Source organism: Muscardinus avellanarius (assembly GCF_963383645.1).
Source record: "Muscardinus avellanarius genome assembly, chromosome: 15".
NCBI lineage: Eukaryota > Metazoa > Chordata > Mammalia > Rodentia > Gliridae > Muscardinus > Muscardinus avellanarius.
The window spans coordinates 30240728-30266699 of NC_137801.1; the positions used below are offsets into that span (position 1 = coordinate 30240728).

The 25972-nt window shown below is 40.3% G+C and overlaps 1 protein-coding gene across 2 annotated transcripts in view; it reads left to right on the forward strand.

Annotated features, from left to right (window-relative positions):
- The window catches only part of CRIM1 (cysteine rich transmembrane BMP regulator 1), a gene marked incomplete at both ends in the record, with an annotated part of 205607 nt that overhangs the window by 146917 nt on the left and 32718 nt on the right, over window positions 1–25972 (forward strand). For both annotated transcript variants that reach the window (XM_080711934.1, XM_080711935.1), the window contains 4 exons: window positions 9499–9627; window positions 18884–19040; window positions 21644–21765; window positions 23219–23428. In XM_080711934.1, coding sequence (XP_080568060.1) covers window positions 9499–9627; window positions 18884–19040; window positions 21644–21765; window positions 23219–23428 — 618 coding nt within the window. The remainder of the gene's footprint in view (window positions 1–9498; window positions 9628–18883; window positions 19041–21643; window positions 21766–23218; window positions 23429–25972) is intronic.

The following is a 25972-nucleotide window of genomic DNA, read 5'->3' on the forward strand; positions in this document are numbered from 1 at the left end:
GTGAGACATTCAGAGATTCAGCCTTAAGGGAATAATATTGAGTGGGGGGCATTCTCTGTCAAATAACGTGCCCTGGCGTTAGGTCTTCAGATGTCTTTTTCCTCCTTGTTCATTCGTTAAGCACTTCTGTAGGCCAAGTAACTGCTCAGTGCTGAAATTATAAAAAACGAGTGAGGCATTATCCCTAACACAGGGACCCTTCCTCCCTTATTCCCAGTTACTTCGCAGAGCTATGAGTTGAGATTACCAGGACTCTGACCATGTTGACCCCCTGCCTGGATTGAATATAGGGATTAAGATGTGCATATACACAGATACATACATGAACTTGGAATGTTTTCAGTTAAAGGATATCAAGATGTGTTTCCTTTGGAAATGAACAATTAAAAAGAATATAAGAATAAAAGACAAATATAAAAAGGTCTGGACTATACTTACCACTGATAGTTTTGTGAGCTGTCTCAAACTGAATTCCTGGAAAAAGATATCTCACTCTGTGTAACAACTTTTTTCAGTTTGTCTTTTGTGGTCATTTAATAATAATCTCATAATCATACTACTGTCTTTTCCTATTAAATGTGAGATTGGTAAAGGAAGAAAAATATGTTCAGCAGCCAAGATTCCTTGGAAAAAGCATACAAAGTTAATAAATAGGTCTAAAGTAAATATGTGGTTATTTCTCTATCTTGCCACAAAATAATACAAATCTTGGGAACATTTTCACACCATCCATTTTAAAATAAAACACAGAAGGCTCTCTGAGATAAGTACTGTAGAAATTGCAAGGATGTAAGTGTTGTCATGAGAAATATATACAAAGGGAAAAAGGATAACTAAATGTGTAGTGGTCGAAAGAATTTGAAAACTCTAACTGTAGATTTTTTTTCCCTGACTTAATGAGGCTTTCTTAAGTACACGGTCATACTCCATGAAAATCCCACTTCCAGATTAGGGAATTTTGTATCTTCAATTTTTTTTTTTGTGTGTGTGTGTGTGTCTTCCCTCTAGTTTCATTGGGAATATTTGATCTTCATTGTGCTTCTCTTCCCAGGCTGCAATTATGTTCACAGTGTGGTGATTTATTTGAATGTGTTCTGGTTAGTTATGGGTCACATTTGAAAAACAGCTGTGGTAACAGAATGACATATGAAGATACAGTGAAACAGATAAGCTATCTCTTTCGGTTCTGTCCTGGCCAGCCTTATCTCTAGTTTATGGTCCTTGGGTGGGGGGGGGGGAGCACACTATTAACTGGTAGGGCTGTAGGAAGCCTGATATATTTAGCCATTGAATTGCCATATAAAGTGAGTGTAGCTTTGGAATTTTCCCACTCATTGGATATTCACATGACTTAACCAAGTCCAGCCAGAAGAAAAACAAAACTTAAAGTGCCTGAATTAAGCCTGGAAAGGGAACATAATTGCTCATTATTTTTCCTCTTACAATCAAATAAGTAGACTTGTGAGTTTATAGAGGAGAGCTATGTAAAATATGCAAAGCATTATTAAAGCCCAAAAGGAGAATAAGAGAAATGAGAGACAGCTAAAAATTAGCTTCATTTATCTTCTTGCTCCGCCTCGAATTTTTTTCACTTATAAAAATCATGTAAAAATGTATTTTCCCTTAGAAAGTACTTGTTCTAGAAATGTGTTAAGTTTTTCCAGAAAGGCTCTTCTTTGTTTTTTTTTTTTTATTTATCTTTATTGGTGCATTGTAATCATACATCACACTGGACTACAAGACTTGAGAGGATATACAGGCACACATCATCCAATTAGCCCTCATCCACTTCCCATCCCATTCCCTTTTCTTTGTACGTGTGTAACCAAGGATGCATAGGAGGCAGGGGTGCACCAGGCAGTTCCTACCCTCCAGCCCTGCCACTCACCCAGAGCGCAACACCAGGAATCAGCACTCTTGGAGACTCTGGAACCTGGAGCCAGTTAGTTACCCCTGACGCAGCAGTGCTACAGCCAACCTATGGGGCTGGCTCTGTAAGTCAGCCACAGTCGTGGATTTCCAGAATCAGCCGCCCATACTCAGGAGCTGCTAATTGGCTACAGCCTTCCCAGGGTTGCTAATCAGGAAGAGTCCTTCACTCATCCTCAGTGGAGATAATCAGTATCATTGGTGAGAGGTAGCCACCTCCTAGTAATCAAGGTAATGAGAAGAACCGTGTATAGATTTTATTCAAAACCAGAAGTTCAGTAAAGTAGTACAGATTAGACAAGTTAAAAGCATCTATTGACATTTTCGTTTAAGCACTATATACCTGAGATATAAATGCCAATGGTCGTATCAAGTGTTAACAGGAAAATTAACATATTTATTACAGATTTTGATATAGCTGAGGATCCATTCTTTTTTGCTCTCTTGTTCTTCCAAAGTCATTAGATGACATAATCTGATGAGAAGACTGTTATAAAACTAAATCAGCATCTTAAAAGGTTGAATATGAATTATAACTTCTTCTCTTGCTTTTTTTGAGAATTCTCCATAAAATAACAAAAATCAAAAGAGTGCTTAGATTGCTTAACACATAAAACTGAAGTCATCAAGTATGTGTTACTTTATGAGCTGTTTCTGTGGACTCAGAGTTAAACTCATAATTTTCATTTTAACTTTATATTTTTTACTAAATTCATTATGATTGCATGCCTTAATTTCCCATCCGAGTAGATGAAAATTGCTTCTAGGAGATACTTGAACATCCATCAAAAATACTGACATTTTAGAAACGTAGTGTCTGAGAAACTTATTGTCTGAGGCTCTCTAGTTCTTAAAAACTACCAACATTTTCCTGAAAAAAAATATACTTTTTTTTTTTTTTTTTTTTTTGGTGGTACTGGGAATGGAACCCTTCTACCTCCGGGCTATGCTCCCAGACCTGTTTTTTATATTTTATTTGGAAACAGGGTGTCTTAAGCCAGCAAGGCTGGCTTCGAACCTATGCGATCCTCCTGTCTCCACCTCCCAAGCACGGGGATTATAAGTGTGCGCCACCACTCCCGGCTCCTGAAAACATTTTTCCTGAGGAGTTTGCTGGGATTCCTAGGATATGAAAAAAGCAGCGCCAAATTTAAAATTGATGTAAAATAACAAACTACCATGTGTTTATGTGATTACATGTTTTCTTCCAGAATTTTGTTCTTCAGGACTTGTGATAAAAATTGGGACTGATTATCTGTACTCCTAACATAGTCCCAAGGATTCTTGTAGAAATAGCTCTTCTGAACCATGCATGGTGCTTGGAGGTTCTTGAAACATCATTGGAGAAAACAGCAGGTTGAAGAATAGTGGTTCCCACTCAGATGCACAGTACGAAACAGCAAACTGGATGTAGACATAACAAACACCCATTTTTGTTCTTTATTGCTTCTAGGCTCAGAAACTCTTACTAGAATCCTTCTTCACAAAGAAGCTGTTCCAGGGTTCCCTTTAGAAATAGTTGTAGCCAAAGACAATGAAATCCTGCTGTTTCAAGCCTTCTTCCTTTGGAGGACATTAAGGTATTTCTCTAATTCCTCAGCTGATACAATACAAGATGAGATGGAATGTCAGGGTGGTCCTGTAAGCACTGCCTCATTGAATTTCCCCTCACCAGAACCCCACCTCGTTCAGACCTCTCCTCTTTCCCCCAGATGAGGAGATCCCAAGCCTATCTTCTGCTCTGGAAGAGGTCTAGTAATATATCTCCACCCGACTAATTTAAGAGGGATAATTGTCTTTGCTCAAAGCAACAGGTGTCATGTACCAGTGATGCCTCTGTCTTAGCAGGACCTCTGCTCACCAAACTCCATCCACCAATCTTGCCAAGGATAGAGGTATCACCACTGTCCTTCTGAAAAGGCGTGTGCTCTCTGGCACATAATTTCAGTGCCATACCCCAAATAAGAGGAACACAGAAGGGTAGGATTTAAATAAGAACCTTTTAGTCTTCCGGCCAAGAGCCATCAGATATTTTCCATATGCAAAACACTGTTGCATAGGCTGGAGAAAAGTGTGGAATAATAACAATTCTGATAACAGATTTCAGGGCACTGTAACCTTGAGGCCAGCAGAGCGCGCATATCATACATTTCACCAACACTTCAGTGCACAATCATATTATGATTCTAGATTCTTTAAAATTGCATCTTTTCCTACAGAGAACTTCCTTGAATTAAAAACTTTTAAAAATGTAACCAGCTCTTGGTCATTATTCTTTCAGGACTCTAAATGCAATGTTGATGTAAAATGATTTGGTGTCAAATATATCCCAAACTTTGATGTTCATTGCTCAGAATGAAGGATTGAATCTCAGTTTTTTTTTTTTTCACACAGCACTTTTTTTCTCAAACTGCTCTGATTGTGGTAATACTGGTTCTGGAGTTGCATATTATTATATTAGATTGAAAGTAAATCTATGGGGTAGGGTGCCATAGGCTTTTAATCCCAGAATTTGGAAGGCTGAGACAGGAGGATTGCAAGTTCTCAACCAGCCTCAGCTACTTAGTGAGGCCCTCTGTAATGTAGTGAGACTGTGCTTCAAAATAAAGAATAAAAAATAAAGCTGGAAGTGTAGCTTAGAGCTAGAATGCTCCTGGGTTCAATTCCAAGTACAGCAAAAAAAAAAAAAAAAAAAAAATTCAATCCAGTTTCGATGAAATCAGGACATTTTATAGATCATTTATACTTTGATGTTTCTGTTTTGATACGGTTCTCACAAAAATCAAACTACTATAGATACAGCCACATGTGGTAAGAAACTGAATACTAAGATGTTGGGACATTGATGGAAAACAATAGAACATGAAGTATGAATTCAGATAAAATATTATGAAATAGCTTGTTGCCTGCAGATACATTCATTATGAATCAGCAGTTATCCCAGGGACAGAGAATAACAGCAGGGAAGGACCCAAGACACATATGTTACCAGCACTAAAACGACTTTCAAAATTTGCTCCAGCTGGGCATGATGACACACACCTGGAATCCCAGTATTTGGGAGGATGAGACAGGAGGATCATAGGTTTAAGGCCAGTATCAGTAATTTAGCATGATCCTCAGTAACTTAATGAGACCTTGTTGCAAAATAAAATTTAAAACACAGCTGGAGGTATATCTCAGAGGTAGAATGCCCCTGGGTTTAATTCTCAGCACCCAAAATTAGTTTGTATCTGAGTAGGAAAAATATACTTAATTTGTTAAATATAATAAAATGAGATACCAAAACTTAAAATACCTTTAAGATTACATTTCTGTCTTTAATTACTATATCACAATGAATAATCAAGGTGAAATATAATGGTTCCAGAACAGACAATTTTGATAAATAAAACGTATTGAGTTTTTCTGTTTTAATATGAAATGGTGAGGGTATCAGAATTTGTGGAGTATATACTTGCCAACTTCTACCATCTAATATAGGTCATAAGTGAATAGGAAAATGTTAATTTTCAAAGCACAAAATAATGTTTTGCCTTTTGCATGTGATCACATCCATCCAGAAGCATGGTTTTTGTTTTGTTTTTTGTTTTTTGGTGTTTTTTTTTTTTTTGGTGGTACTGGGGGTGGAACCCAGAGGCTTTCTACCTCTGGGCTATACTCCCAGACCTATTTTATATTTTATTTGGAAACAGGGTCTCACTAAGTTGCTGAGAGCCTCACTAAGTAGCTGAGGCTGGCTTCGAACCCGTGCAATCCTCCTGTCTCAGCCTTCCAAGCGCGGGGATTACAAGCGTGCGCCACCACGCCCGGCTAGAAGCGTGTTTTACCTAAAATATTTTAGTGTGTACTTTAGACCAGAATATCCAATAGCCCTTCTGTGCAGTTGATGTTTGTTTGTTTGTTTGTTTGTTTGTGGTTCTGGAGATTGAACCGAGGGACATTCTACTTCTGAGCTACACTTCTAGTTCTGTTTTAGACCTTTTTAAACAGGGCCTTGCTAAGTTGTTGAATCTGTCTTTGAACCTGTGATCCTCTTGTCTCTGCCTCCCAAGTACTGGGACTACAGGCATGTACTACCACACCTGGCTGCTTTTTTGCTTGTTGTCTGTTCTCTGTGTATGTGTGCGCACACGCGCATTGAGTCCAGGGGTGTTCTACCTCTGAGCTATAGTTCCAGCCCTATTTTATTTTTCATTTTGAAACAGGGTCTTTCTAAGTTGCTGAGGACCTCAATAAGTTGCTGAGGCTGGCCTCACACCTACTATCCTCCTTTCTCAGACTCCCAAGTACTGGGCTTATAGGTGTACTTCCATACCTGTCTTGTACATATTATTTTTATTTGTTCAACTGAACAAAAGTGAATGTGCTGAAAGTTCTAGGGAAGCATATCAGACATATTTCCTGTCCTAGAGAGATGTTAAATGCACATCTGAGGCTGCATACCCAGCTGAAGAAGCCAATTGGATGAGCATGGACTGCTCAAGTCAGTGGCTCTGGTCTTCGAGCAACCCATTCCATTTGTTTTTGTCTTTTTTTTTTTCAGTTTCTAGCTACAGATCATAATTCTGATCCTGCTTGTTAATCATAACATGTACCCCAAAGTAGCATGTTTATCACTATAGAGGAAAACTATCATTTAGAGATGGAAGACATCTTGGTAGAGTTGGACAGTTTAGTCTCTTAATGAATTCCTACAAGTCGGTGAAAGTAAAATTCCATGCCGCTCTATGGTTTGTTCTGTTTTTTTCTGGTATCAGTTTAATCTTCCTTTATATATATTTTTCCATAATATATTTTCTGTAGGCAAAAATTTATCATGAACTTCAAATTTTACACATCGATAAAGAGTACACACTGATAAATCTTACACATTGATCTCTGTAAATATGCTAAGGATATTTCTTTACCCGTAAGCTTTTACACTCTAAAACAGAACTCCTTCGCTACAATAACCTATGGTGCCATTTACTTGAAACTGCTAGAAGTCTTCTCTCTGTGGGTCTTAGATTTGTACTTAGAATGAGCTTGGCAAAAATTTTGTCAGTCTTATAGCTGGGGGCTGGACTAGAACCATTACTTTGGTTGGCCAATAAAGAATAGTGATTAAAAACAGTAGGTTTGAAAACTGAAGATGTTTGCAATAAATTTTAAGAGAATGTAGGAAAGAAGCAATACCATTTCTTAGTCGTTGTGTCTTAAAACTTACATAAACTTTACTCTTTGTTTTCAGTTATCTTTCAGAAAGAATATTTTCAGAAAGAATTTAGAAATTTTATGGCAATGGGAAGTGTATATAAAAAGTTCAGTAAGGACTTACACTGACATATACATGCGTGAGAACACCTGTGTCAATCTCAAGACCCTCCATAGGGGAGAGGGAAAGGGAGGGAGCCAGGGAAGCCCACCAGGGACTGGGTGTTTGTGTCGCTACGCCATGATTTGCATCATGATGTGAGACGACAATGCACCGATTAAAGTATGTAGAAATAGAGGAATAAATTAAAAGTTCAGTAAGCTTTGTGTGTATGCTGTACTGGGAATTGAATCCAAGGGCATCCTACTTCTGAGCTACTTCCCTAGCCCAATTTATCTTTTAATTTGAAACAGGGTCTCACTAAGTTGAGCTGACAGTAAATCTTCGATTCTCCTGCCTCAGCCTCCCACGTACTGAGATTGCAAGCATGCACTACCACACCCAGCCCAGGAAGATTTTTTTTTTTTATGAATTATATGTGGTAATAAAAGTAGAATGGAATGCCCATGTCATGCATATTTTTACTGAGAGAACACTGATCAGAGTATCCCTTTAATAAGCCATCCCTCCTACCTGTGAAGAGTTGAATCACTGTCCCCTTTTAGTATGTAGATAAAAATGCAGACCTCTTGATCTTAGCAGTGACAGCTAAAACACTTATTTTGGTCTGTCTTCCATGGCAACAGGAGATGAAACTTGAGAAGACAGCGTGGACTAGTGGATAGAGTGTTGGACCAGAGGTCAGGAACCTCTGCCCTGTTCTATTCCCAGCCTGCTTCTGGGTGGTTATGTAAACTCAGTTAAGCCAGCTACCCTTTCTGCACCTCATATTTTCACATTTTCCATCTGTGAAAATGTAGGTAGGAGCTGGGTGTGGTGCTTGTAATCCCAGTAACTGGGAGGCTGGGCAGGAGGATCGCAGTTTTGCAGTCAGCCTCAGCTACTTAGTGAGGCCTTCTGCAACTTAGTGAGACCCTGTTTCAAGATAAAGAATTAAAAAACAGGGCTGGGGACATAGCTCAGAGGTAGAATGTTCCCGGGTTCAATCTTTAGTACCATAGGGGGAAAAAATAGAAAAGAAAATGTAGGTAGAGACATTCAGTACTTGGCTCCTTCACAAAATATGTAAGAAACAGTTTGCTTTAAAGAAGTTCATAGTTTCGTTTGGTTGAGAAGATGCTATTTAAATATCTCAGCGTTTCTGTTTCCTTTGGCAACAGTCTTCCCATAACTGTCCTGTATCAGTGACCACAGGACAGGTGCCCCTGAACAGTCTTTATCACATAGACGCCAAGAGTGGGGCTCTGGAGCCAGATTGCCTGGGTCTGAATCTGGGTTCCACCGCTGACTATTGCACTGACATGTATAAGATAGTGCCCTCGATTTCCTGATCTATTACCAGTGGTAATGCTAGCCCTTGCCTTATGGCAGTGTAGTAAAGCTGGAAGGCATTGTATAAACACGTAATATGCTGTTGGCCAGTGCATGTGGGTACTGTTATTCTCTAGAGCAGTTCTTCATTCTAAACTTGGCAGAGTGGGCAAGCATCGCCTCTAGCCTTGAATTCTTCTGTGCCTCTCTTCCCAGCGGCTGCTCCATCTTACCGAATGCCTATATCTCACTGCACCACCCGTCCCACGGGCCTCTGGCCCTGAGGATAAACTCTTAGACCCTGAAAACCATCATATCATGTCTCTTAAGCAAGGGAGTATCACATAAAAATAAAAGAAATCCAGGTGTTTAAAACCATTCTCAAAAATATATTTGCTTTGTTGATTTGAAGAAAAATGCTAATCAGTTTCAGAAGTTTTACAGCATGTAAAGTGAGATCATTGACAGTCGGCAACTGGGTCTTGATAATTATAAAAAATAAACTGAGAAACCAGCAGGAAGAAGTAGAAGAACAGGTAACAGTTAAGATGGAGTTAATTTTAACCTCTCTACAAAGCTTTCTTTAGTAGTATCTATCAGAGAGAAATTCTGTGAGAGTACCCAAGTACAAATTGCTCAAAATAAAGTGGCATTGTGGGAATACGCTCAGCATTAGGGCCTAAAATCTGTGAGAGCCCCGTGTTCTATCCCCAGCACCAAAAACAAAACAAAAAAAGAAGTGGAACATTCACATTTTTCAACAACCTGAATAAAAGTATTTGATTCAGGGGTTGATGATCTTTAAGAGAGTGTAAAAATCCAGGAGTTGATGAAAATTATTGATTCAATTTTTGTAGCTGCCTATAGTATGGGATTTCAGAGATTAAATAACATCTAAGGGATAATCATATGTTCCATTGATTTTTGTTCTTTATTATTAGAACCAACCTATATCACAATTGATCCTCCTGCATGTGGAGAGTTATCAAACTGCACTCTGACGGAGAAGGACTGCATTTACGGTTTCAAACTGGATCGCAATGGTTGTCGAACTTGTCAGTGCAAACACAGTGAGTAGACAGACGACTATTTTTTTCTGAGGTCTAATATGATTTTGTCAAAGCCTATTATGTGATATGTGATTGAATCTCTTTTCTATTCCTGTTCAGACATCGCCTTGGCAACCTGAAAAATGGTGGGGGAGGGGATGTTGTATTTAACACAACAAATACACAGTCCTTTGGGGGCAAGGAGCCGCTCCTTTGTTCTGGTTTTCATCTTTGTTTCATTGTATTTATAGTCCTCGATGCCCTGAGTGGCTTTGTCGTGGTTTTCCAGCCATCCAGTTGGCTCTCTCCACAGCACCCTTGCTGGAGTTATTCAGTAACATGAAGCCACTCACAGTTAGGGTGTCCCACTCCACATAGGGTGGCCCTAATCCTTGGAATATGCTTCACGTTGTTGACTCCAGTTCCATGTAGACTCCACACACACATACGTGTGTATAGATATAAATACACATGCCCTAAATGTCTAAAACTGTTTTGCATCCTCCTAACTCTTCTACCAGAATAAACATCTTCAGTCTCCTTCACTACTCTTCAAGTGACATGGTTTCTTGAATTTATTTGGCCTTTTCCACGTTATCTTTTTCCTTGGTAAAATGTGGCTCAGAAACAAAATTCTGCAGAATTCAGTCTGATGAGTCCAGTGGTACTGTTGTGTGGCCTAAGTTAACATTCGCTCTTTAAGGTGCACACTGTTGGCTAATACTCCATGTATAAAATAGGCAGCTAGTGTCACTAGGTGTTTTTCATAGCACATCTGTTCTGTATTTGAACTTTTGAATTTCATCTGATCATATAAAGGTAGGGCGAATTGAGCAAGAAATTATGGTAATAGCTTTAAACCGTTTTCCAACCAGTTGGGATATTTTTTTAATCTTGATAATGTGATCTTATTCCTTATGCCTCCCAGCTTATAGTAAATAAGCAGAACTTCTATGTCCTCCCCTAAATCAAATTTAAGTAGATTAAATTGTGCAGAATCAAGGACAGAGCCCTATGGTGTGACATTGAACATGCGCTTCTCTCCACAAGTGGTGCTCTTCAGCTAGTAATACCTCAGCTCCATCTCCAAAGGAAGTCTCAACACACGTGCCCTGGTGTCTTGTCTAAAATCAGAATGCATTATATTTCCTTTGCTGGAAACTTTGTTTTCAAAATAACCTGAAGCTCGTTCCTCCTGACCCGGTGCAGCTCCCGGTGGGCAGTGTTTTCTTTCTCGTCGTCACAAATCATGAGTGTCACAGTTCTTGCCCAAGAATTTCCACTTGTGAGTGTCGAGTTTTGTGTAGCTTTTAGAACCTTCTGTCCCTTTTGAGTTGACATTTGGCCTCTTTCCTGAAATCTCTTTCTATTCTCTCTCATCTCTACCAACATAGACAATGGTTCTATAATAAGCAGATTCTCTGTGGGCCTCTGGATATAATTATCCTGGGCTCAAAGGCTTGGACTAATAGATACTCACTTTCTGAGTCAATAGCTATCTTGGGCTTCACATTCCTCTTAATGGTTCATCACTTTTTTGTAAGAACACTTCTAATGAAGAAGAAAATACAAAATAGGCGTTGAATTATTCTGTGCTCTCAGTTATGTGACAGTAGAGTTAGTACTAAGAGAATTTATAAACTGTGGTTGAGCCATCTTTATGTTTCCTACAAGCCTCCACCCATTGAGGGCTGTCCTGCCTTTGTGCCCTTGCTTCTGTTTATGGAAGGGCCAGTCTCCGTTAAGCACCCATCTGCCTTTTTTACCTCCCTTTGGAAAGCTAAGTTCGCTGGAAAATTGCCTCAGCAGCCACACTTGTTTATACAAATGGCCAGTCTTATCTTTTTAACACCAAGATAATCTCTAATTGATTCACGAGTTGTTGATATTTCAGTCCTTGTAATGCCTCTAGAGCTACATATTCTTTTGAATCACAGGATCTTTCCTAGATTCTTTCTGATCTTTGTACATATCTAAACATACAGATTTCATCCTCCTGAGTCACCTCTCCCAACTCCTTCACCTGGGTTCTGCTATTGTGAAATTTTGCCCACCTGGTCATTCTTTGGGAAGACTCCTCTAACTTCATGAGGAACTTTCATCACTAAGGCCAAAGAAGGAATTTCCCTCGGTTGTCATCGGAGAAAGGCAAAAGGTATCACAGGCCTTTTGCAAATTGAGACCATTCAGAAGACTTCCTCTGCCATGTCTTTGAGTTAATTTCATATCCCAACATTACGGAATATCTGGGTACTACCTGTGGGGAGGGACCTCCATTTTGTTTATATTTAGGGAAATAATATATACATGAGAACATTCCATTTTGTGCCATTGATGTTTTGTGTACATATAAACCTTTATTAGCCATTCATTGTTTATAGATTTTACCTATTTGTAGATCTCTTTTTTCATCTTCCCTTCTTTAAGCACCTACCGTGTTATAGGTACAATATTGTGTGTCAAGGCCACAAAGATGAATTAAAATGTAAGACCCGCTTTAAGAAAGGCAAACAGTACTGGAATATCACCATTTTAAGCCCAGTGCATTAACATGCAAAGTAAATCCTCCTAAGAGGAAGCTCGGTCCTCCAGGAGAACTCAGGCTTCTGCTCACACCAGAGCAGGGATATCCAGGCCTCTCCCATGGCCATACTCGGTGCTCAGCATGCAGTGCTCAGCAGATGTTGGCTGAGTGAAGGAGCAGGGAGACTTCAACTTGAAGGATGCTTTTGAGCATCCTTCTTACCTGGGCTCTCAGCATCCTGCTCCTGTATCCATGTCATCACACTGAGGTTCTCACCTGAGCTAGTCTTGCCATCTCACTGCCTGCCACCGTGGACCTGAAAACATAAACACCAGCTTGCACTTGTCAGTTGATCTGTAGCATGCAGAAATCTAAGCATATGCATTTTGCTCTCCCCCTCCCACTCCTGTTAGCCATCCTGATTATTTGACGGCTTCGGAAGCCATGTCTTTGGGAGTTCGGTAAGACTGAACCAAACTGCCGGGTCCTGGGTTGTCAGACTCTTGGGATTGCACACAGCTCTCCTCACGGGCTCTGGCGTCAGATGGGCTGGCATCCGCGGGATCCACAGCAAGCCACTTTGCTTCTACAATGCCTGCGTCCTCCTGGGTACTGGACGGAGAACAGGGTCTAACCAATGGCTTACTGTGATGGCTAGTCAATGAACAGGGTCTAACCAATGGCTTACTGTGATGGCTAGTCAATGAACAAATGCAAAGCCAGCTCACTGCCTGATGTGTGGCGGTGGTTTATTCTGCGCACTAGCTGTTTTATAACATCCTTTTCTGAGTCAGCTCCAGCGAGCCCGCGTGGAAAGCCCCCAGCTTACCCTGTGCCAGTTCCCACTCCAGCCTGCCTCCAATTCTTCCCGTACTCTCAGAACACTCACACCAGCAACTTTTATTTTAACTTCAAAGTTTTCTTTCTTCTTGATTTCAAGGGAAAAAGAAACTCCCTTGTAATCAAGTAGGGCATGGTGTGATCTTTTTCCTATTATGCTGCTTGATAGGGATCTTCTCCAGAATTCACCCTTACATCGTTTTTCTGCATCTCCTCAAAACCTTTTCCACACAGCAGTCCTAACTCTTATGGACTACATCGAGTTCCCATTGGCATTGAGATTTCTTAAAATAAGGCCAAAATCAAATAAATATTTCTCCTTTCCTCTTGATTTATTGTTTACTTACTCATTCCTCCACTCACAAACCATTAGTTGAAGGCCTACTGCATACTACGTGCTATAGAAATACAGCAAAGAGAAGCCTATACTCTCCACTAACTTGGGTAACGTGCTGCTAATAGTAGTAATATGCTAATGTGTTGTAATATATTACAACAGAATCCAGTATTTCTTAGATAGTTCCATTAGGATTAAAATTTTTAAAAATCCTTATAGAAACATGTCCTTCAAAAGTATATGAAAAGTATTAAGACAAAGGATTGTTTGGGGTTTGAATATATTGTAGCTTTGCTATTTTAATTTGTAAAAAACAGCATTCTTGTAACACTTCTAAACAAACATCAAGGGAGTATGGAGACTAAATTTTCTCTCACTCAGTTTCTCAAAGACATGTTTAGAATAAAAAGAAATAGCTAGGTGTGGTGGCACAGGATTGCACGGGTTCGAAGCCAGCCTCAGCAACTCGGTGAGACCCTGTTTCCAAATATAGTATAAAATAGGTCTGGGAGTATAGCCTGGAGGTAGAAAAGCCCCTGGGTTCCACCCCCAGTACCACCAAAAAAAAAGAATATAAAGAAATAATACAGCAGAAAAATGCTTAAAGTATGATAGCAACAAAAATTAAAACTAAAACCATGTAACTAAGCTACTAATACTCTTAACACTTTTTTGGTACAAACTGTTAACAGTATTACTTTTTAAACATGTTTGTTGCTATCAGACAGCCATAATAAAATCTGTATTAAATGACAACCATGAATCAAGTGGCACCATCTTTTTGGCAACTTATTGTCCACATCTTTTTTTAAATTCTTTATTCTGAAACAGGGTCTCACTGAGTTGTGGAAGGCCTCACTAAGTAGTTGAGTCTGTCCAAGAACCGTGATCCTCCTGTCTCAGCCTCCCAATTGCTGGGATTAGAAGCGTGTACCACCATGCCTGGCTCTACATCTTTAAATCAAAAAAAGTTCTTTGACCGGATTATTGGTAACTTCACCTCCAGTTTTAACTTATCTTTGATTTTTAAGAATAAGCAGGCATGGTGGCACACACTTGTAAGCCCAGTACTTGGGAGGCTGAGATGGGAGGATTATAGGTTTGTAGCCAGCCTCTGATACTTGGTGGGGCTTTTGCAACTTAGTGAGATGCTGTTTCAAAATAAAGAAAAAAAAATAGAGCTAGAGGTGTAACTCAGAATGCCCCTGGGTTCAATCCCCAGTACTGCAAAAAGAAAAAAAGAATTAATAATGCTTTTATCTAGAAACTATTGTGTACATGTAAAATTAATGGTAACGAAGTGGGAAAAGACTGCATAAAACATTTTTTCATAAAACATACACATATATATGTGGTTGTGTGTGTGTGTGTGTGTGTGTGTGTGTGTGTGTGTGTTATTTAAGCATCCCAAGAAGACTGCAGCATCAAATATAGGGAGGCAGGCTTCTTGTTTTTATTTCTTTATACTTCTGAACTTACACCTACCATGAGGGCCAACATTGGGGCCACTATGTGCAGTGCTGCTTTATTTCTTATGTGGTACTAGGAATTGAACCCAGAGGCATTTTACCTCTGAGCTACAACCCCAGACTGGTTTTATCTTTTATTTGGAAACAGGCTCTCACTAGGTTGCTGAGAGCCTCACTGAATTGCCGAGGCTGTCCTCGAACCTGCAGTCCTCCTGTCTCAGGCTCCCAAATACTAGGATTACAAGCATGCACCACCACACCCAGCAGTGCTGCATTTCTTTATGTGGTAGGCTCAGAACTTCCTGGCCATCACTAACTGATAACAAACAGGTGTGTCCAAATTGCCAATAGCCAGGAATTTGAAGTTCATAGCAAAGATATATACAGTACAACTCTAGGGGGCACCATCCACCTGTGTTGCACAGGGAAGTCCCATTATATTCACTTGCAATAAGGATGGAGGATGCTCCTTACAGGTGTCACAGTTTGGCCTGGGGAGCAGACATCCCCCTTTTTCCAGAACAGATAGTTTGCCGTGCAGCTGCTCTTGACCAGCCATAATGTATAGCCTGTTTCCTCTGCCATTCTTTGTCCCTTTATCTTCAATGGTAATTTCTCCCCATGGGTTAGAAAGCATTTTTAGATCACAGTAGAATATAAAGCTGGAAAAAAAAATACGAACATAAAGCCACGTCATTTTCCCATGGCTGCCTTGAGTGAAGTGTCAAAGCTTTCAAACATATAATCTCCACCCTTCTAAGAATGATTTCTCTAAACTGCCTGTTCATCTCTTTATTTAAATGTTTTACCTGATATATTTAAGAAAAACTCATATTAATGTACATGATTCTAGGACTCCCTGCCCATCTTTAATTTCTCTGTTTCTGACCTAGAAGGTGTGATTTTGAGATATTTGTCAAATGCTAGTATTTTGAAAAATGTTCAGTACCGTGGAGTAAGTTTTCTCGTGCTATTATTTCTCTGTTACTGTGGCGGTCCTGATAAAAGCAGAGAAGCAAGCAGCAGCCACACTGATTGACACAGTCACTCAACAGCTAGTTGAACATTCACTCCATGCTGAACACCGTATAATCCCTAGACTATCGACATACAGAAAAGAGAGCCCTGCCCTAGGACCCCTTTTGTTGGGGAGCAGAATTGAGATAGTCCAGACCAGAGCCTGCAGGTGAGCAGTCCCTAGTCAGGGAGGTGCTAGTGTGATAGTGTGGACAGTCTGCTTTCTTAGGAAGGTGCTATATTTTTGTTTGGACATCGCCGTCTTCTTTGGAATTCCTCTTCCATTACAAAGAAGAGATAGTGTTCTATAGAGTTTTCTGTCGCTGTGAAAAAACATCTGAGATGATTGACTTATATGGAAGACAGTTTTGTTTGGCTAATGGCTTCAGTCAACAGGTGCTTAGCCCTGTTTTTTGGGCCTGTGGCAAAACAGTACATCATGATGTGGGCACACAGTGGGAGGAGATACCTACCCATGGCAGCTTCACAGCGGAAGAGAGGAAGGGTCTGGGGTCCCAGTGTGCCTCATCAGAGGCGTGCCACCAGTGACCTAACTTCCTTCTCCTAAGCTGAACCTGTCAGTGATTCCACCACTTCCCAGTAAGTGCCACAGGCTGGGAAGAAACAGACCTTTAACATAGGAGCCCTGTGGGACACCTCCAAATCGTGACACAGAGTATGCAGAAGACAAAGTTAGTTTTATTACACGGTTTAAATTTGATGGTGATAGGATATATTTTTTAAAAATACATTTTAATGGTGCATTGTAACAGTTCATCATATTGAGATTCAGTGTGATCAAATGATAGCTTCTTTTAAGGGTGAGGGAAGAGCACGCTAGATCAAAGCCTACAGAAAAGTTTTCTTTTTATTAGGACCAAAAAAACAAAGGCACAAATGTGCTCAGACTCCAAAGTTTCAAGGAATTTACTCTCCAAGGATGCTGACTCTGCAAAGTTCTAGGAATGTTTTTAATTCATCTATTTCCCAGGATAATCCACTTGGTGTCATGGCTTAAAAATTCTCATAATAGAAAAGATGAGTTCACAGCTTAGATCTCTGTGCAGGAGAAAGAAATGTGACTATGACAGTCTTCTCCACTCTTTTCCTTAATAATGGGAGATGAAAAATAATGGCCTTCCTTCAAAGTCACATAATTACAAATTTTTAAATGAGCCATTTAGAATTTCTCTTTTAAGGCTACTGATTAGTATTCAGTTGCTTCACAGTGTGATACAGACCCATGAGGCCATATTAAACATGTGTAATGAAAGGTTTATGATAATGACAAAGTACAAAATTATACCATAAATCACTAAATTTAGCAAACTAAATATGCAAGTATTGCCAGCGAAGATTCACAAAAGATGCTGCCTTACAATATTTATGTAAAACACAGACCCGTTTCACCTATTAGTTGTAGGTAAGCATTTAGATTATAAGACTTGTCAGTGGTGGAAACAGATGTGTTCTGGTTTTCCTAGTGAGTTTTGCATTATTATGGTATTTGTGTTTAAAAGATGTCCAAATGAAATAAAAATTTGTTTAGCATTCCAGCAGTAATAATCTCTGCATCCCTTACCTGTCCGTGCAGAAAGGTGCTCAGACATTACCACACTTCTTCACATCAACCTTATCAACTTTCTTCTTGAAATTTTATGCTCTTTCAAAATCTGCACTTAATCCAAACAGATTTCAACTTGCTTTATTTACATTATGTAGCATGCTTTTCTTACCGTAATAATTTTATTCCCTATATTTTTCTTTTATGCTCTGGATAACTAAGGCAAAGCCTTTAGTTGTTTCTTTTTTTGTTGTTTTTTTGTTTTTTTGTTTTTTTTGTGGTACTGGGGTTCCTGGAAGCCCTTCTACCTCCGGGCTACACTCCCAGACACCTATTTTGTATTTTTATTTGGAAACAGGGTCTCTTAAGCCAGCACACGCGCCTGGCTTCGAACCTGCGAGATCCTCCTGTCTCTGCCTCCCAAGCGTGGGGATTACAAGCGTGCGCCACCCCGCCCGGTTAATTGTTTATTTTAATAGTCACCGTTGCTTCTTTATTAGTTCCTTCTAAAATAATATAATTACTATATTCTAGGACAGTTAAAGCATCACTCCATATTTCGCTAATAGGGGATGGTTTAAACATTTCAAAAGTGTCTACTTGTACATTAATATGAGTATTTTCCAGGCTCGGTGGCATACATCTTAATCCCAATGATACAGGTGACTAAGGCAGAAGTTTACAAGTTCAAGGCCAGCCTGTGCAACTTAGCAAGACACTGTCTCAAAATGAAAAGTGGAAAGGTCTGGGGATGTAGCTCAATGGTACAGTGAGTACCGCTGGATTTTACCCCTGGTGCTAGTGTTTCCACGTGTGCATGCTCACACATGTGTGTGCGCTCACACACGTTTGTGCACGCACTCACGACAACAGCATAGCTATTAATATGAATATTTCTTTAACTCAAACATTTTTAGTCAATCAGCTAAGTGTATCTAAATACCTAGATATTTGTCAGCACAGAGGAAAAAAGACATCTAAATGGAAGACTGAATATTTTGCCTTTTTGTCATGTATTTTTTTAAAAGGAAAGGTAAGGAATCTATTATGATACATACAATTAGTAGTCTTATATGATACCATCAGATACTCATAAAAGTAAGTATAATATGAACATTTAAGTACATTCATCATCTATGGTGATTTGCAATAGAAATAAAGATATAGTGAAATTAATTTCTACATTTTAACATAAATGGCTATCAACGATTTGAAGTGACTAATAAAAATATTTCATGAAATACGCACTCAATACCAGCCTTCTCTTCACTCAAAGCCTGCCAGATTTGTTAGGCTTCAGAAGTCTATTTCAAAGTTGGACTATGCTGTGTGTATTGCTACCAAAAGAGAGAATCATGTTGTGATAGCCATGAAATAACACAGTTTATACTTTTAGACTATGACTAATGCTCTCCCAGAGCTGCAAAACTTGAATCTGCAGTAGATAAAAGGCTCTGGGAAGGTTTTGAAGCGGCGGTGTATTCTGTTCACCTTTGGAAAAAACGTGCATCCGTGTGTCTTCACAGGGGAGGAGCTGTGCTCAGGCCTGAAACGAGGCTGCACCTTGGACTGTCCCTTCGGTTTCCTAACTGATGCCCACAACTGTGAGATCTGTCAGTGCCGCCCACGGCCCAAGAAGTGCAGACCTATAATCTGCGACAAATATTGTCCACTTGGATACCTGTACGTACTTCTTAATTCACAAAGACTATTAGGACGTGTAACTTGTTGAAATGGTCATGTCCATTTTGTTCACTTGTGTGTGTGTGTGTGTGTGTGTGTGTGTGTGTGTGTGTGTGTGAAGGAGTCAATGATGTTCTGAGTTCAAAATTACCTACCCTGATTTTGTTAGTAATTCAGAAAGCAGGGAAAGGTTTGCACCTCCAAAGATGAGAATCAAACACTCTTCCTCCTCCTTTATGGAGACGGGCCTGTTCTGTAGACCTCCTTGTAGAAAGGTCCTTTGCACTTTACCCTAGGGAGTAGGGATTGAATTATCAGGGCACCCCAGTGCTGTTAGTGCTACAACTTTTCACAGCTGTAATGGAGACTCTTTGGTGTAATTTATTTAACCCATACTTTTAGATCAGTTGACGGTCACTCCTTGACAATACTGAGCGTCCTACCTGTTAGGTTGAGATGTCTAACTTTAGAGTTAGTCAAAATTTCATGTTTTTTCTTTATGTAGCAGATATTATGAGTTTCCTTGGAGGTGACATACATCTAGTTGATCCCTTAAAAAAAAAAAAAAACACCCTTCAGAATCTTGTTTTATTCTTACCGTTGCTTTCTTCTGTTTCAGTCTTTCTCCCTTTCCAATTTGATAGAGTTGGATCAAATTAGAAAGGACTTAGGTCCATCATCTTTTGACCAATTTCTTCAGTCATCTTTTTTATTCTTCCTTTTGAAAATTCTAGGTTGGGTGGTAGAGCTTAATTCTGATTTTAATTGGGTATTGAGTTAAGAACATTATCCTTAAAGATTCTCTAAGCAAAAAATTATCATGATTTTTATCCCTCAAATATAAATATGAACTAGTAAAAGTATAGTTATTTCATTGCTCAACTGATAATATAAAGTATCATTGTCACAGTAGTAGCTACAGGCATTTGATACAGTGATATGACCATTTAGAGTCAAGGCCACATTCAAATCTAGCCTTCACGTAGACATTTCTTGGAAGATTATATATTTGACTTTGGGTACTCCTAACAGCAAGCATATTCAAGAAGGACCCAGTTGACTGTCATGGACAAATGAATATTATACCAGCCTGGACACATACTTTAAAGACAGGCTTTGAAAGAGAACTCTTGACCAGACACTCCCATAAGGTACATTGTATGGGAGTGTTGGGATGAAGACAGCCATTGGTGCCAGTGAGCCACTGCTATGTGCAGATGCACACAGGAGGGACAGAGGGGCCCATAGGTATGTGGACACTGAACAGCGAATCAGTCAAAGCTTTGGTGGATGTTGAGAGTCACACTATATATGACACAAGTATGAATGATTCATTTAATTTATCCTCACGTCGAGACACACGAGTAGAAACTAGTGCTCAGTACTTATTTCATTTTGTGCAATACCGTTTAGTTGTCAGTTGGACAGTGGTAACTTGTGAGAGATTTCTCACAGGCTGCTTTAGCAGAGCCCCCTCATTTGCCCAAGATTAGAAGAGCAGGAACTCTATTTTGGTTGACTACCACAGTTGGCCACTTAAGTGTTACTTGGGATGCAACATAAAGGAAAATAGAGTAATTCTTCCTCTAAATTGCAAAGGGCCTCACTAAGTAGCTGAGGCTAGCTGTGAACCTGTGACCCTCCTGTTTTTATAAGCATATATTTGTTTATTTGATATTGACTTTCTGATAACACTGAAATTGAGCACTCTAGATTGCCAAGGAAAGAAAGGCCCATCCAGCCTTTGTCCTTTACCCTATAGGATTAGTTTATAACTTGTGGATGGAAAATTTAAAAACCAATTTTCTTTTCTAACTAGAACTAATGAAGTTGTTACTAGACCTTTACTCTAGGACTATTTAAGGCTTTTATTCTTTATCAACATTCATGTATCCAGGTCTGTGAGTTCTTAAGTTCTCCTTTTATCTTCTATAAGTTTCAGTAAATACCTCATTAAAATTTTTACTATGCCGGGTATGGTGGCGCATTGCTTGAAATCCCAGCGTTTGGGAGGCTGAGACAGGAGGATCACAGGTTCTAGGACAGCCTCAGCTACTTAGGCCCTCTGCAGTGTAGTGAGATCCTGTTTCAAAATAAATAATAAAAGATAGGACTGGGGGTACAGCTTGGAGACAGAATGCCCTTGGGTTTCATTCCCAGTATCACACACAAAAAAAAAAACCTTTTTTACTACTATCTGGAATTTCTCAGGGAGTGTAGGTGTGTGAGGAAGCCTGCAACCCTGACAGTCGGACTTTTGACCCTGATGCTGTTCTTCAACATTGACCCATGATGTATCCTTCACCTTCTAGTCACAGAGTCGCACGTCATCTTTTAGCATCATGGTACCTCTTCTCCTAATTATACCAACAGCCCTGTCATTGGGATTTTGGCCACACATCTTTCTAGACTTTGGTCCCAGATGAGTGGTGGTCATGGCCACAGGGAGCTAATTACTCATCACCCCAGGAGCTAGAGAGGGCAAAAGTCAAGTCATTCTGCTAAAATGTCAGGATTGCTTTATTGACCCTTAGTCTGAGTGGCTGGGTATCATTTGAGACTTTGTGATTTTTTTGACCTCTGGCAAAATTTTAATTACCCAGGAAGAATAAGCACGGCTGTGACATCTGTCGCTGTAGGAAATGTCCAGAGCTTCCATGCAGTAAAATCTGCCCCTTGGGCTTCCAGCAAGACAGTCATGGCTGTCTTATCTGCAAGTGCAGAGGTAAGTGTGAACACATGGTCCTTCCCCGCAGAGCAGCTGGGGCGGGCGCAGAGAGCAGAAGGGCGGCCTGCAGATGAAGTGGCTACGTGGCTGCTGCCCTCGCTGGCACGGCACACTCTGTGGGACTCCCACGCTCCCCACCTCAGAACAGCTCTCATCTTGGTGGAGCAAAGGGCTCAGGACCAAATTTAAAGCAAGCATATGGTAGATAAGAACACCGACCAAGCCAGTCACTGCTTAGTTCTTCACTTTGACATGTCTCAAGAACTTTTCCTGAGTTAAAGTTTATCTTGGCCTCTATAACAACCCTCTCTCCTCAGAAATGGGCTTGATACAACAAGGAGCCTCATTTCTGTGGCCTTGAGGGTGGCATCACTGGGAGTCTGCTTCGGCATCTCCTTGTAATGATGTTCCGTGAGAACTTAGACATGGGCTAAGTGGCACGTGCCAGCCCAGAGCTGCATTTAAGCCCAAATCCTGGGCCTTCCACTGCCGGGGGTTTTCTGCTCCAGGGGCACTCCTAAAGCCCCCAGGCATGTGCCTGGCTTGCCACCCGTGCCCTTGTCTCAGCTCCTGCCTCGCTGGTCATTCCAGTTTCTTGTCAGCATGGCACGCAGACTAAGCAATAAAAGATCCCTAAAGTTTGTTCAGCCTTTTGTTCAAAGTTGGACAGTTACCGCCTTAATGGTGTTTTGAAGCAGTCAACATAAACAAAATCCAGCCCATTGCTTCAGTCATTCTACAAAATAAAAATCTATCCATTACATAAGGACCCAGGATTTCTCCATTGGATGAAGCTTCTAGAGTAATGATTCTCCATATATTACACATATATGTAATATCCATCATAAAATCAATGCTTGATGCATAAAATATGACAGTAGTACAAAAGGAATAAAAGTCAACAATAAGAGGGAAATGTATGTGTTTTTTTCTTTTTTCAGAATTACAGACTTGATCACTTAAATTCTTTTCCTGAGCATTTCCCTTGCCACTGACCATCCTTAGTAGACATAATTGTTGGTGGCCAGGTCCCTTCCGTGCAAGAACCCTACAGGCTGTTTCTCCTGTGCTATAGCTGGCTTTTTTTTTTCTATTTTATTGGTGCATTAGAGTCTCACATCATAATGTAGACCATGTTGACAATGGCACACACTCACACAGTACTTGGTGTCGGTGTCCCCCATGCCTCTCCATTTCCCTCCTTCTCAAAAAGAGTGTCCAGGTTAACAATGTTATATTCACGATGTGATATTCACATATATTCAATGTTATATTCACATATATTCAGTCTTCTTCCTCCCCTGCCCTTCCTCCCTGGCTTCACTGAGAATCTCCTCCATTACCTGGACTCCCTCTGGTATCCCAAATACTCCCTAGCTCAAGCATATTAGAGAAAACATAGGCCTTGCCTGTAGCTGCTTCTTTACCAGACTGCCTTCTGTCTGTCCAGAGGTCCCTGCTTCAGCTGGACCACCTGTCCTGTCAGGCACATGTCTGTCCATGGATGGCCATCATCATAAAAATGAGGAAAGCTGGCATGATGGATGCCGGGAGTGCTACTGCCACAATGGACGGGAAATGTGCGCCCTGATCACCTGCCCAGTGCCTGCCTGTGGCAACCCCACCATTCATCCTGGACAGTGCTGCCCGTCATGCGCAGGTAACAGCTGGCTGCCCTCTCGTGTGCTCCACCTGCAGATGACCTCTGCCTGCGTGGCCTCAGACATACCTGAGGTCTGAGGGAAATGCAGGATGGACCCCTAGGACGCTTTGCTGCTCTCCATGGCTTCTCTTAACCACCACAGAATTGGCTGGGTACTAAAATGATCAGCCAAAGATCACAGAAAATGCCAAAGCTCTAGAAACTGTTCTTGTTCTTGAATGGTTTACTCAGCTGTACTGATCTTTGAACTATGTGTTCATAAAGGATTGGGGCTTATGTACTTAAACCCAGCTCTCGATTTTACTGATAGTGTATTAGGACTGACTGGCTTAGTTGATTTGAGGAGATTGGTGCTATTTAACTTCATAAGAACTTCTCACTTACCAGGTCATAGCTGAGAGGGAGGGAACTATTGAAGGTCTATTGCTATTGCTCTTTTTTTAAGTTCATGGATACGTGACACTTTTGCCACATGGAGAAATCGAGTGACCACACCTCCAAAACATTTAAAGTCATAGTAATGGTTATCAAGGTAAGTTAATAGAAGAACAGAACATATTTGTAATTTATGGGGGTCTGAATTGTGGTTGTCAATACCAGTAATTATTACTGTCATACATTATCTAATGCCTCCTATCTAAAGAGCTCAACACAGTTCTGTATCTGTTATTTCTCCCCCACTAGTCCATGTTGAGTTAAAGGAGAATAACTTAGGCTTTCTTTCATTAAAAAAAAAACAGGCACAGAAAGATTAACTCTCTTTCCTGAAGTAAAGCAGTTGGCAGGAAATTCAGTGGGTAGTGAAGTCTCCTGAATCGCATATCAAATTTCTTTTGAAGTTTAAATTACTTGAATATTTTGGAGTCATGATTACTTTGCCTCTCTTCCCTAATGATCCTGCATCTCCCTGTGGATGAGTCTGTCTCTACAAAAGATATAGACAGGAGCCCGAGGCTTGGTCCTTTTGCAGCAAGGCAGGGCTAACATTGAGAGCAAAGGGGACCGATTCTGGCCAGGCTGCACCTGCACTGCCTTCAGTGGCACTGAACAGGGAAAAGGAACACACAAAGCCCCTTTCAGCTCTGAGATTCTGTACATTCTGTACACCTCAGTAACTACTATCAAACTGTGACCGGCAGCTCCATGCCTTTATTGAGGACCATGTTAAAATGCAGAGTAAGTTTTTTCCCCCCAGAGTTTAGTTAAATGTGTGCTGCACCAAACTCTTCCTTTTTTACATATGTTGCTACTTAAATGTGAAAGACCACTTTGCCCACTGAATTAGAAGGTAAATTAGCGGTTTAAGGAGATAGAATTCTGTATCAGCTCTTTGGGGAAGGAAAAAATCATTCATTCCATAAGACCTGTGCTTTAATGACAGGTGTGAGCATAGAGACTGTGGGCCTGCATCGGGCTGTTAAACTTGTGCTCAGTTCGCAAGTCTAGGAATCAGTCTTCCAGGAATACAAAAACATGATTGGGCTAAGAACAGATGATGGACTCAAAACCAAAAGTTAGTGGAACCAGGAAAGTCTTTTCCTGCATTAAGAGATATGGAAAGTTCTTATACAGACACATTGTTATTGATATAATATTATTACAGCTGTGTGACTGAATAGATAGGCATAAAATACACTCCTAAATATGGGTGCATACGATTATGTCTTTTCCCAAATCTTTAATGGATTGCCACCTATGGATTCTTCTGATGTGAGATGCTGGAGCCATTTGTCCTCCTTGACTCTTTAGAGAGTATTTTCCCATTGTTCCATTCAGGGGCACCTGTTTTTTTTTTCTGGATTGAGTGAGCTGCTCCTGAACCCTTGCAATTGTATAGTCACCCTATTTTTTTTCTTTTTTCTTATCCACTACCTTTTTCTTTTCTCTCCATCTCCCTAGCCCCTCTTTTGTTTTGCCTTGAGGCACATAATATTGCAACAGAATTAGAGTGTTAAGACACCCACAGACACACCTGTCTGTATCCTGGCCACCCTCCTACATATCAGCATTTAAAACGGTGGCAGATGTCAGGATTCCCTGAGCCCTTCTTGAGTGTCTTAGCCCTTTTCCAACATTAGTGTACTGATGCTCTTTTGAAAAGTTTTTTCCTACAAACCTCAGGAAATAATACTTTCATCCTCTTGTTTCATGCTCAGTGTTTCCTTCTCAATACTTTCATCTCTGCAGTTTAAATACTGGAAAGTTTGGTATAGTTGCTTATGGATGTAAACATTGACTAGCATCAGTGTTCTACGCTGTGTCCATTTGGTCAGCACTCACGTGAGACAAAGCTGTACTAAGAGTTACCTCCTTGAACTGGAAGCCGGCTGACCCACACACCACTCTGTCTTGGCAGTATCCCTGACTCACACGATGGCCACTGCTTTTTTTTTTTTTTTTTTTTTTTTTTGGTGGTACTGGGGATGGAACCCTTCTACCTCCAGGCTACACTCCCAGACCTATTTTATATTTTATTTGGAAACAGGGTCTCTTAAGCCAGCATGGCTGGCTTCGAACCTGTGCGATCCTCCTGTCTCTGCC